This window comes from Olea europaea, chromosome 15 (assembly GCF_002742605.1).
Source record: "Olea europaea var. sylvestris chromosome 15, O_europaea_v1, whole genome shotgun sequence".
NCBI lineage: Eukaryota > Viridiplantae > Streptophyta > Magnoliopsida > Lamiales > Oleaceae > Olea > Olea europaea.
This window is the reverse complement of record NC_036251.1, coordinates 29,021,970-29,035,786: the sequence shown is the minus strand read 5'-3', so window position 1 is coordinate 29,035,786 and position 13,817 is coordinate 29,021,970. Positions and strand designations below refer to the sequence as shown.

The 13,817-nt window shown below is 31.4% G+C and overlaps 2 protein-coding genes across 2 annotated transcripts; both read left to right on the top strand.

Annotated features, from left to right (window-relative positions):
* The first annotated feature begins 1,416 nt into the window (after nucleotides 1–1,416).
* LOC111410801 (2-hydroxyisoflavanone dehydratase-like) lies at nucleotides 1,417–3,481 on the top strand. Its single transcript, XM_023041337.1, has 2 exons — nucleotides 1,417–1,930; nucleotides 2,717–3,481. The coding sequence occupies exons 1-2, from the start codon at nucleotides 1,510–1,512 to the stop codon at nucleotides 3,244–3,246; spliced, it is 951 nt and encodes a 316-aa protein (XP_022897105.1). The 5' UTR covers nucleotides 1,417–1,509; the 3' UTR covers nucleotides 3,247–3,481.
* A 6,895-nt stretch (nucleotides 3,482–10,376) lies between these two features.
* On the top strand, nucleotides 10,377–12,481 carry LOC111410800 (2-hydroxyisoflavanone dehydratase-like). Its single transcript, XM_023041336.1, has 2 exons — nucleotides 10,377–10,883; nucleotides 11,721–12,481. Exons 1-2 carry the CDS (start codon nucleotides 10,463–10,465, stop codon nucleotides 12,248–12,250), a joined length of 951 nt encoding a protein of 316 aa, XP_022897104.1. The 5' UTR covers nucleotides 10,377–10,462; the 3' UTR covers nucleotides 12,251–12,481.
* Nucleotides 12,482–13,817: the final 1,336 nt, after the last annotated feature.

Here is a 13,817-nt window from a genome sequence, read left to right as displayed (position 1 = left end):
TATATAACTTAGTGCAAATATTTAGAGAAGAAATATGATGAGAGAGAGAAAAGTCATAACCATTAGTAACCAACAACCGAGGTGACTTATTTATATAAAATCAAGTATTACCTATTTTGATAAAAAAATCTTAAATTATGAAAAGTTTCTCAAACTTTGATATTTTATAAATACGTAATATTAAATTATGGTAGTTACGGTTTTTCCCAATTGTTATATAAAGAATGGATTTGACTCTAAGGATGGCAAGGGGGCTAGATCGGCCATTACCATCCCTTTCCATTGAGGATTTTGGGAAGGCGAGGTGAGGACGGGGTGGTTATTACAGAATCTCCTTTTTCTGCCCCGTTTCAAATTTTTAAATATAATTTCAAAATTTTAAAATACAATTTAAATTTAGAATTATTGTCCCGTTTGGTATACATTAATGTAAAAATGAGAATGAAAAATATAGCCGTTACGAGCATCATACAAAAGATAGAAAGTCAAATATGGTGATTCAATGCGATAGATAACGATCATATTTTTCATTTTAATGGACAAAAAAAGGGAAACAAATAAGGGCTATAAAAGCGAATAAAAATAATTAGAATGGAGACCATGTTTTCCGTTCTTGCCCTGCTACTATTTGGGGTGGGGCAAGGCAATTATGGGACCGGTAATTTCAAGTTGTTTTTAGTTTCATAGAATATTAAAAAATTGTTTTGTTTAGTATTTTTGAAAACAACATAAAATTCAATACATATTTTTGATATTTTTATCACTGAAAAATTTTAAAATATGGGAAATAAAAGTAATTCAATTTCTCCTTCAATTGGAAACCCACACCATCCAAATAACTTATCGTCTCTACAAATTTATTATTTTTTTATATTTAAAAAAATATAAATTTATTAAGGCTATGCTTGAGCCTTATTTTTTGGGAAAATAGATTTTTTAATAATGATTTTTCAAAGAACCATGATTAAAAAGTAGGAATTTTTTTTTTAAAATTTATGTGAAATTATTTTATTGTATGAAATTTCACAAAAAAATGAACTTTACATAACATGGTTCAAGCAGGAACTAATGAGCTTACTAAAAAATGCTACATATACAGAAATATTTACATTTTTCTTGACGAATTGTCAACTGTTAAAATGTTATTGAATATTGGACAAAAAATATAATTAAATCAATAAATGCAGTATTATCACCTCATTATCTTAATATTTTCTGAAAATTTCATCGGTACGTATAGGAGGTGTTTGGGAGTGATTTTTCATCCAAAAAAATTGATTTTTTAATTATTATTTTATTATACCAATCGTAATTTTTGATTTATTCTCTCACGAATGACCTCTATTTTCTTTTAATGATTAAAAAATGAATTCTTAAAATTCCTACCAACTGGACCACAGTTTATTCAGAGGAAGCCGTCAATTCGAGGCACATTTTTAAGTCCAAATTTTGTTTCATTCTTCCTCCAATAATTCTTTCGCTCATAACTCCCTTCCTTACCTTGCTTCAATGGCTACAAATTCAACAGAAATTCTCCACGATTTTCATCCAATGGTCCGAGTATACAAAGATGGAAAAGTCGAAAGATTTGTAGGACTAGATATTGTTCCTGCATCAGTAGATTCAGAAACTGGGGTTCAGTCCAAAGACGTCGTGATTTCACCGGAACATGATGTATCTGCTAGGCTTTACCTCCCGGGAAACATCGATCCCGGCCAGAAACTTCCACTTCTTGTCTATTTTCACGGTGGTGGCTTTGTGGCGGAATCACCCTCCTCTTCTACGTACCAAAACCACCTGAATTCACTCGTCGCCGAAGCCAATGTTGTCGCAGTTTCTGTGGGCTATCGATTAGCCCCCGAGCACCCTGTTCCGATTGCTTATGAAGATTCTTGGCTTGCACTGAAGTGGGTGGCGTCTCAGTCCACGGGTGAGTATAATATATTAAAAGTTTAGAAAAAAAGCAAATTTATTTATTAAAATTGAGTCAACAACAAATCCTATCTAGGGAAGGATTGGATTCATATTTTTTGGCACCGATTTTAGATCAGTATAGTGTAATTTTCATCGGTTCTCTTGACCCATAAAATCGGTGGTTTTTTTTTTTTTTACGGTTTCTTATATTTTTCTAATTTTATCATTTATAAAATAATTATTTTCAATCAACAGATTTTGATCAAAACTAAATTTAAATAAAATATACTAAGAAAAATTATTTATAAGCAAAAAAAAAACTTTAATTAAAAAAAATAATAAGAAAAAAATTCACTCATAAAATATAAGAAGTTACTTATAGGTAAAAATTCAATTATGTGTAAAAATTATTTAGAAGTACAAATTAACTTATAATTATAAAGTTTACTAAAAAGTAAAAAATATTAATTTAAAATTTTAATTAAATAAATAACTTTTTAAATCACTTATTAGTAAAAAAATTTCATACAAGAAATTATAAACCGAAAATTTCACTAATGGATATATATTAATTTTATTCTTTTAAAATGTTTCTAGAATCGATGGATAATAAACTCCTAATCGTGGAGTAGACTGTTTTTAAAATTGCTACTAAAATCACTCAAAATCGATCCATTCATAAACGCTCAAATCCGTTACTTTAAAAAATCTCCCCAAGCAGTCCCTGAAAGATTCTTTAAATTGTCTCTTGCTTATGAAGATGCTTGGCTTGAACTAAAATGTGTGGCATCTGAATCCACAGGTGAAGGACATGAGCAATGGGTTCAAGAAAATGCTGATTTTAATCATGTCTACTTTGGTGGAGACAGTGCTGGAGCCAACATAGCACACAACATGGCCATAAGATTTGGTCAAGAGAAGTTGCCTGGGATCAATCTAGATGGAATTTTTCTCAACTGTCCATATTTTTGGGGTAAAGATCCAATTGGGAAGGAAGGGACATCCTTAGTATTTAAGAAGAGTTATGTGGATGATTTATGGGCTTTTTCTTTTCCAAAGGCTACAGGTTTAGATGACCCTTCGATAAATCCTTCCATGGATTTGAATCTTTCAAAACTGGGGTGCAAAAAAGTGCTTATTTATGTTGCAGAAGAAGATATTCTTAAAGAACGCGGTTATCACTACAAGGAAGCATTGACAAAATGTGGGTGGGATGGAGAGGTAGATATTGTGGATGTAAAAGGGGAGAACCATGTATTCAGTGTGCTTTTCCCTAACAGTGAAAATGGGAAGGCTATGCTGAAAAGAGTGGCTTCTTTCATTAATCAGTAGTCGTAATATCAAGAGAAGGAAAAAAGAGTTAAAACTCTCGTATGTTGTACTGTCAAGTCGTGTCTTATATTGTGTATGTGTTATTTGCGACAAGTTGCTTCATATGTTGTGTATGTCTTATTTGCGGAGCAGTAGCTCGAGTTGCTTGTATGGGCTGCTAGTTTAGTAGCTTGTAATAATTTGGTGTTGAACGGAAATTTTAAATGAAATTGTTAAAGAGTAATTCTTGAATCCACTAGTATCTCTTTATAGTATGTTGTAACTTGTATGAATTCGTTGATTGGAACGTGTGATTGTATGAATAAATTAGTCTACGAGTAAAATAAACAGATTCAATCAAAATAAAGTGAGGCTGGGAATCAATTTTAGAAAAACTAACTTCTTAGACCACTCTAAGCATATAGTTTTTGCACTTATGTTTCTAACTTGTACAGTGAGTAATATTTAACTCTTCATCCACCATTTTGATCTAACTATGAGAGAAATGCAAGTATTTGAAAATAAAAGGCTAATTATTATACATGTAAGTAAATAGTAAAATGCACTTAAATGTGAGTATTAGAATTACAACTAAATGCATCAATGAAGACGAATGACAAATACAATAAATGAATTAACGTGAATGTTAGTTAATTTAGAATTAATAGCTAAGAATAGAACCGGTCATAGACCATTGGATCAATATTGCATATAACAATTTACATGTCACATGTCATGGTACATGGTACATAGTACATAGGTTAAAGGTCACAAATTTAAGAGAACTGATCACATGCCATTGATTTCTCCGATTCGAGTTCTCCAAATTGATCATAAATTCAATCAACAAGATTTCGTCGGTGAGAATTGAAGTTATTTTGCTCTGGTGAGTTCTCTATATATTCTTTCCTTGTTTGATCTTCTTATACACAATGTCGACAACTTTCAATTTTGGACTTCAATTGTCTGATAGGTTTTAGTTAATCAGATTATGACTGTGGGAATCAAAGATTTATGCTCTTACATGTCTCTCTGTAGATTTTCTTTTTGTTTGATCTTCCGATATACTATGTTGACAACTTTCCATTTTTGACCTCAATCGTTCGATGGAATTTTAGTAATAGGATTTTGTAGGGATAGCAATGGGCTGCTACCCACGAGTCGAGCAGAAGTTGGGCTCGTTACTCGAGGGATGAGCTCGGCTCGTGGGTCGAGTCGAGTTTGGGCTTGAGAGCTCATGAATTTTTTTTAAATAGATAAAATATAAACTCTTCCCCTTTATCCGGATTTGGAACAAACGACTTAAATTTTGAGTATGTAGAGTTAGAAATTATATACGAACAACTTGTAAAATGTACAATTTTTAAAAGAAAATTGAAAATAGTATTATAAAATAACAAATTTTGATTAATATATTAAATTAAATATCACTTACCCGATGTCATGTAATTTTAACATACTTATCTTGTGGTCGAAAATGAGTGTCATGTCAATTCTTCACGCACATTAATGCTTTCAAAATATCTTCTTTAAGTTGGCTCCTGTCCACGGGCAAAATCCTCTTACGTGCACTAACTACAGACTTCAAAGCTACAGTGCTAATCGGATGTGTAAGTAAGTTTTTTGCAATTGCAAAAATTACTGCCCATCGTCGTTCATACCTTCACCAGAATTTGAAAATCTTTTCGGAACTTTTTTTAATTGTTTTTATTGGTAGACATATTATGATTAAAGTAATTAATTAATTTAGGAAGCAATATATTTGAACTTGCTTCCGATGTTTGATTACAAGCAGAATACAAAGTATTACTAGATGAACATATTGCATTTGCATTATATCTATACGTATTAATGCTTTCAAATAAAGTTAATATTTCAGCGTTATTTTTTTAATGTCAGTGGAAGAAGTAGATGTAGAGGATACTCGATTAATATTTGTACCTATTCATTCTGCATATAATTCATACATTTCATATAAAGTTTATTCTAAATTTCTATACATGATAGGTACATTAAAAGTTTAAGCTCTTGAAATTTGATCAATTAAATATTTAGTTTCTGATAAATTATATTGGGGGGTCTATGATGCATGCATGTTAAAGGAAATAATATAGGTAAGTCTTTTCAAAATTTTCTAAACTTTAATTTCATAAAATATATAATTGCACTAATATCGGATCATTTTTCTATTTATGAAATGTCCTTACAATTATATAAAAACGTTCGAGCACCATACATTTAGTGCAATAGTAAATTCCATATAAAATATTTGCAGAATCATAAAAATTTGTCAATTTTTTTTAACTTTTAAATCTAAAAGTCAATCGGATTCATTCAAAATAGTGTCGTTATAGTTTCAAATATGCCTATTGTTATAAAACTCGGTTATTAAATGTTCAAAATATTTGCATGACTTTAATAATAAGTGAGTGGAGTACTATCCATGATCTATGTTGCTAACAAATGTTTTAGCATTCATCACCCTAGATTTGACATAAAATTCCTCTAATGCTTGTTTTTTATTAGGAGAGATTGTGATATATATTAGCATATTCCTAATTCTTTGCATTTCATCTTTAATATGTTTCAAATCATCTTGCATAATTGAATTTAAAATATGGCATACACAACGAATATGAAACAAATAACAACCAAAATCAAGCTGTAATACTTATCGATAACTACTTTATTAGCACTAGCGTCGTCGAATGTAAAAGAACGAATTTTACTTTCACAGTGATAATCTCTAATAATGATCATAAGAGCATTATATATATTGTTGGGTTATGAGGGAATTCAATAATTTTAAAAGCAATAATTTTTTATACATACACCAAAGTGAGTCTATGTAGTGTGCAGTTGCAGTTATATAAACTCTTTTATTAATCATCTCTCATATATCCAAAGTTAATGATATAACACCCCTATAGTTTTGCAAATCCATAATTAATTGTTGTTTTGTTTGAAGGAAATATTCTATTGTATCTGAACAAAGAGTGTTTCAACCTACCCCAACGTACTTCGGTTGAAGGGTTTTTTACATACGAGACGAAATGTTGGTTATTCGCTATTGGTAGAGGCAACTCAGCACCAGCAACAAGTTTCACTATTTTCGTTCGAGCATTCTCTTCCGAATACATCCACGTGGTGAGGGACGAAGTCGTAGAACCGATTCCTGGACTACTAAATTACAATTGTGTTTGACCAACTTCAAGAAGTCCATGTTTGACCGCACACTTTTTGTAATGACAGTTGAGGTGTGTGGTACCAATGCCTTTTTACCATGCCAATTGTTGTTGAAAGTATTTATATATTACTGTAGACTCTGGGACTTAGGACTCCATCGATAACACGACCCATTGAAATCAATTTGAAGTGATCCTAACATTTTGTCCGTTTTCCCCCTTTTGCTTCCCTCTAACATAAAAAATGTCTAATTCAGGTTCCTCCTCCTGTTCAGCTTCAGTAACATCAACGTTATATGAATCAATTGGATTATTCTTCTATGTGCAAACAAATTTGAAATATTTTTTAGGAATTAGTACTTCATTTAGACCGAAAATTGATTCTGATATTGATTTTGCGGCGTCACATGTGATTCGCCTCCGACACCAAACAAGCCCTTAACAAATTAGTGTGGATCCATTTGTGAGTTGTGATGAAATTAAAAATGTATAGATAGATGATATAGCTTCTAAGACTTGAGTAAAGAGTACGGGTAGAACTATAATGTGCTTAAGATTGTGAATTTGTAGTGTGAGAATTGAATGATTGAAATTGAAGATGATGGAATTGTAAAAATGAATCTATATCGTATAATTGTTGATAATTGTGGAAGAGAGCGAGAGAGAGAGAGAGAGAGAGAGAGAGAGAGAGAGAGAGTTGTTGATAGATATTGTGTGAAAAAATGAGTTAGTTCATGGGTGTTTATAAAGAAAAAAGCCAAAAATTTAGTGGCCATTCTAGCCACAGTTAAAAGTTCAGTGATCGAAACAATCATTTTTTTTTCCAAAAAAGTGATCATTTTCGATCATTGTTCATGACGAACCAAGAGCCAAGCTCGTGGACTCGTGCCCACAAGCGGTTCATCCATTAGCGAGTCGAGCCGGTTTGACTCGCCAAACGGGCCAACCACTCTGCTCATGCTTGGGCTCGTAAAATTACGAGCCCAAGCTGCCCATGAGCCCTGTTTTTCTGAGTCGAGGGACCTGGCCAACTAGCTGCTCAGCCTGTTTGACATCTCTAAGATTTTGACGAGATGAATTTTCTGTAGATTCACTTTTTGTTTGATGTTCTGATAATTTTCAAATTGTGACTTCAATATTTTGATGATTTCAAACCATCATATTTTGACGATGGTAATTTACTCCAGAAAGGTCTTTGTTGCTTCCAGATTTGTTATCATTTGTTTTTTTGGAGAGTATGGTAATTGAAAGCATTATTTGAGGTGTATATTTATTAAAATTTATTTTATACACAATATTTATTAATTACCGCCTGAGTTTTGAATTTTTAAATATTTTCTCTTAAAATTGAATTAGAGTATAGTTAAGAATTGACTTATGTATTCTTCCATGAAAAAATTGTAAGAATGAATTGGCCTTTGCTGGCCTGGGCACAGACCTTAAATCCACCGCAGGATTGAAAGGCAAGTGTAATTTCGAAGTGATAGTAGAAATTTTCTTCTTTATTCATGGTGATGGATCATAGTGTCTATAGCTTTCCTTCTTGATTTGCCACATCTAAATTTTGTTACGTTTCTTTCAGTTGTTTCTTTAATTCTTCTTTCTATTGTCGTTGGAATGAAATCTTTGATCGACCGAATATTAATTATACGCCCCAGAGTTGTGATGTAATTTTGATTAAGTAATGTGATTTTGATTAAGGTGGTCATCAAGCGAACAATGCTAGGTGTACAGATTTTACTTCGCAATTTTTTTTTTTTTACAGATATCCAGTTAACGATTTTTCATTTGTTCATGATAAAAAAACGCAAAAAAAGAAGAAGATCCAATCAAATGTTGCGAACACAGCATCCGAAAAACTTCTATAAGACATTTTTCCAGTACATGTGGTTTTTTTTTTTTTTTGTCCATAGCATTAACTATTGGCTAATGAGTTCCAACATTTAGGCCTCGTTTGGGAGCGATTTTGAGAATTGATTTTTTAACCGTTAGGAGAAAAGTGGAAGTCACCTGTGAGAGAAGAAATCAAACTTTACTGCGGAATTAGTGAAATAATGGTAAAAAAATTAAATTTTAGGGAGTGAAAAATCACTTCCAAACACCCTCTAATATTTAATTAATATAATGAATCCAATTTTTTTTTTTTTTTTTTTAGTTGTGGTGACTTTGATTTCCACGTAAAATATAAACATAGTCAAAGCAATATTTGAGCAAAGCCCTCGTGATGTTTTTTATTCACCAACTATTTTATTGATATCTCAACTAAAACCCTCAGAGTATTAATTTCCTAAAAATGAATTAAAATTAAAATCTGAAAAATGTAGTAATTTATTTACGCTGTTTTGTTTGAGTTTTATTATAAGTTGATGAAATTATATGATAATTGAAATGAATAGTTAATAAGTGACTCGTACTTATTAATCATATAAATTGTTTGGTTGAAATTATAAGAGCCTCTTCAGCAATGCTCTTTTTTTATTTTAAAGTGTATCTTGAGGAATAATAAAAAACAAATAACAGATTTTCGTACAAAATCCAATAATACTATATATATATATATATATATATATATATATATATATCAAATTATACAAAATGAGATTCTTGCCGTTTCAATATTATTTGTAAAGAGAAATTTTCCTTCTTCACCGTCATTGTGAAAGAGAAAAAACACTTCAATTACATTCTTCACCATAAATGTGAGAGAGGAAGAACATCACAATGTTAACTCTTTTAAATGAGAAAAGAAACTCATGTTCTTAAGAATCCAATTAGTTGGATCTCGACGTCAAGCATAAACTATTGAGGTCACATTAACAAGTCACAAGTTCACATGTCACATAAATAAGGTCATATAATATATATGTTACAATTTTGCATGTCATGTAGGTCTCAATTGACATAAGCCGATACAATAATTTCATTGTATAGAATCACTTTCACACATCAACTTTACATGCTTAAATATCGATGGTCAAATATAACTTTTAACATGAATCTAATACAATTCACAATAAATAACACACACCCCGTTTCAAAATTTTAATATAATTTCAATTTTTTAAAATACAATTTAAATTTAGAATTATAAAAGTAAATAAAAATATTTAGAATGGAGACCATGTTTTCCGTCCTTGCCCTGTTACAACTTGGGGCAGGGGAAGGCAATTCTGGGACGGATAATTTCAAGTTGTTTTCTGTTTTATAAAATATTAAAATTTGTTTTGTTTAGTATTTTTTAAAACAACATAAAATTCAATACATATTTTATATATTTTTAATGTTATCACTGAAAACACTTAATATACGGGAAATAAAAGTAATTCAATTTCTCCTTCAATTGAAAATCCACACCATCCAAATAACCTATCGTCTCTACAAATTTATTATTATTTTTATATATTTTTAAAAAATATACATTTATTAAGGCTATGCTTGAACCTTATTTTTTGGGGAAATAGATTTTCTAATAATGATTTTTTAAAGGATGCATGATTAAAAAGTAAATTTTTTTTTTTGAATTTATGTGAAATTATTTTATTGGATGAAGTTTGGTTCAAACAGGAATTAGTGAGCTTATTGAAGAATGCTCCTAGAAAGACAAGAACAAGCCAGAAATGCGACTACGTATACAGAAATATTTGACATTTTTTTTGACGGATCGTCAACTGTTAAAATTTCATTCGATGTTGGACAAAAAATATAATTAAACTAATTAATACAGTATTGTCAATTCATTATCTGTAATATTGTCTGTACATTTCACAATAAAGCGATAAGTACTGAAAAATTTAACACAACTTGCAATGAAATTGACAAGACAAAATGTAAGTGAAATATTTTTTTTCTTTTCTTCCATATTTCGATGATATCGCGCCATGTGTTATCTGAAAGATTTTTAATTAAAAAATTACTCCTACATTTCACCGTCGCTTAATTCAAAGTAAGCCGTCAATACCGGGCACATTTTTAAGTCCAAATTTTGATGCACATAGGCATAGATTTTTCCTCCAATAATTCTTTCACTCTTAAATTCCTTATCTTGCTTAGCAATGGCTGCAAATTCAACAGAAATTCTTCACGATTTTCATCCAATGATCCGAGTATACAAAGACGGAAAAGTCGAAAGATTTGTAGGAATAGATATTGTTCCTGCATCAGTAGATTCAGAAACTGGGGTTCGGTCCAAAGACGTCGTGATTTCACCGGAACATGATGTATCTGCTAGGCTTTACCTGCCGGGAAACATCGATCCCGGCCAGAAACTTCCACTTCTTGTCTATTTTCACGGTGGTGGCTTTGTGGCGGAATCACCCTCCTCTTCTACGTACCAAAACCACCTAAATTCACTCGTCGCCGAAGCCAATGTTGTCGCAGTTTCTGTGGGCTATCGATTAGCCCCCGAGCACCCCGTTCCGATTGCTTATGAAGATTCTTGGCTTGCACTGAAGTGGGTGGCATCTCAGTCCACGGGTGAGTATAATATATTAAAAGTTTAGAAAAAAAGCAAATTTATTTATTAAAATTGAGTCCACAACAAATCCTATCTAGGGGAGGATCGGATTCATTTTTTTGGCACCGATTTTAGATCGGTATTGTGTAATTTTGATCGATTCTCTTGACCCATAAAATCGGTTGGTTTTTTTTTAAGGTTCCTTATATTTTTCTAATTTTGTCATTTTATTTTCAATAAACATATTTTTGTTCAAAACTAAAATGTACTAACAAAAATTATTTATGAGCAAAAAAAAAAATTATAATTAAAAAAATTACCTATAAATAAAATAGATAAGAAAAATTACTTTTGCGTAAAAAAGTTGTTTATGAAATAAAAATATTATTAATAAGAAAAAAATTCAATTATAAATATAAGAAGTTACTTATAGGTAAAAATTCACTTATGAGCAAAATTATTTAGAAGTACAAATTAACTTATAATTATAAAGTTTACTTAAAAGTAAAAATTTTTAATTAAATATATAACTTTTTAAATTAAATATTAGCTTATATGTAAAAAAATACATATACAAGTAGAATCACTTATTAGTGAAAAAATTTCATACAAGAAATTATAAATCTAAAATTTCAATAATGGACATATATTAATTTTATTCATTTAAAAAGTTTCTACAACAAGTGGATAATAAACTCCTAATCGTAGATTAAACTTTACTAAAAATCGCTACTAAAATCACTCATAATTGATCAATTCATAATCCCTCAAAGCAGTCCGTAAAAGATTCTTTATATTGTCTCATGCTTATCAAGATTCTTGGCTTCAACTAAAATGTGTGGCATCTGAATCCACAGGTGATGGACATGAGCATTGGATTCAAGAAAATGCTGATTTTAATCATGTTTACTTTGGTGGAGACAGTGCTGGAGCCAACATAGCTCACAACATGGCCATAAGATTTGGTCAAGAGAAGTTGCCTGGGATCAATCTAGATGGAATTTTTCTCAACTGTCCATTTTTTTGGGGTAAAGATTCAATTGGGAACGAAGGGACATCCTTAGTATTTAAGAAGAGTTATGTTGATAATTTTTGGGCTTTTTCTTTTCCAAGCGCTACAGGTTTAGATGACCCTTTGATAAATCCTTCCATGGATTTGAATCTTTCAAAACTGGGGTGCAAAAAAGTGCTTATTTATGTTGCAGAAGAAGATATTCTTAAGGAACGAGGTTATCATTACAAGGAAGCATTGAAGAAATGTGGGTGGAATGGAGAGGTAGATATTGTAGATGTAAAAGGGGAGAACCATGTATTTAGTGTGCTTTTCCCTAACAGTGAAAATGGCAAGGCTATGCTGAAAAGAGTGGCTTCTTTCATTAATCAGTAGTCGTAATATTGAGAGAAGAAAAAAGAAGCTAAAACTCTCGTCTGTTGTATTGTCAAGTCGTGTTATATTGTGTATGTCTTATTTGCGACAAGTTGCTTCATATATTGTGTATGTCTTATTTGCGGAGCAATAGCTCGAGGTGCTCGTATGGGCTGCTAGTTCCGTAGCTTGTAATAATTTGGTGTTGAACGGAAATTTTAAAAGAAATTGTTAAAGAGTAATTCTTGAATTTCACTGGTATCTCTTTATAGTATGTAACATGTATGAATTTGTTGATTGGAATGTGTGAATATATGAATAAGTTAGTCTATGAGTAAAATAAACATATTCAATCAAAACAAAGTGAGGTTGGGAATCAATTTTAGAAAACTCACTTCTTAGACCACTCTAAGCATATAGGTTTTGCACTTGTTTTCTAACTTGAGCGTCAGAGCGTCCAAACTTGCATATTTGACAGTTCTTCTTTCGTCTTCATTTTATGTCTTACACCCACGACACAATTACTAAGCCTAATGTGTAGCAAGTTTATAAGACTCAAGTAGAAAGAACAATAATATGCATTCATTTGAATAATGAATCACACCACCGTTATTCGTAGCCACTCTTTATCTCACTTTATAGGTTGTACGCCCCACAATTAATTCTTCAAGACATCATACACAATCAAAGTCGAACTTGGATGCTATTATGCTAGATGTTGGATGCATATGGTGGCCTTTTTGGAGTGGATAAAATAGTGTTGAAATATGTATTTGATGATATATTTTATTTCTTCTAGATATTGAATTTATTTGTGTTGTTAGCTCAAGGTTTTATAAAAAAATATTCGATTTCAATTTGGGTTCGGATTCAGTAATTATGTAAACTAGAACGGTCCCGTTTATGAAATACTCGAGTGACTTCGAGTATTGAAATATTTGACCGATCCGACTGATGCTAGACATTGCTTACGAGTCCAAAAACCATTTTCCTTTGGTTTTCAATACCAATGGTTACAAATTTAACTGAAATACTCCATCATTTTTCCACATTGAAACGAACATTAAATGACAATTGTCGGAAGAAGTGCTGGAACACATATTGTTCCTGCATCAACAAATTTAGAAACTGAGGTTCAATCCGAAGTCGTCAAGATTTCACCGGATTTTGCTACATCTGCTCCACTCTACCTGCTGGCCGGAACTGCCAATCCCGGCCGGAAACTTCCACTCCTCGTTTATTTTCATGGTGGCGACAGGTGTTTGTACCATAACCATATGAATCCCCTCCTCGCTGAAACAAATATTGTTGTGGTTTTGGTTAGTTATTGATTTTCCTGGAGAACCCTGTTTCGATTACCTGTAAGGATTCTCGTTACTCTTCTCGTCTTCCAAAAATGATCTAGCTGCACGGTATTATTGTTAGAATTAGAAATTGAGTATAAAACTTTGTGTAGCTCTTACTAGAAAACCGTAATATAGAATTTCAATCTAGCTCTAAAAAAGGAAGATTGTCTAATAAAGAATAATGCTACTTGTAAATAATTGTGTACGTTTACATATTGATGGTATAGATAAAATTAACTTAC

What these genes read in the sequence shown, in the direction of transcription:
- LOC111410801 (XM_023041337.1), top strand. Translation starts at nt 1,510, where the DNA reads ATGGCTACAAATTCAACAGAAATTCTCCACGATTTTCATCCAATGGTC. An exon ending in GGTGGCGTCTCAGTCCACGG is followed by an intron (nt 1,931 to 2,716) that starts GTGAGTATAATA and finishes CTGAATCCACAG; the next exon opens with GTGAAGGACATGAGCAATGG.
- LOC111410800 (XM_023041336.1), top strand. Translation starts at nt 10,463, where the DNA reads ATGGCTGCAAATTCAACAGAAATTCTTCACGATTTTCATCCAATGATC. An exon ending in GGTGGCATCTCAGTCCACGG is followed by an intron (nt 10,884 to 11,720) that starts GTGAGTATAATA and finishes CTGAATCCACAG; the next exon opens with GTGATGGACATGAGCATTGG.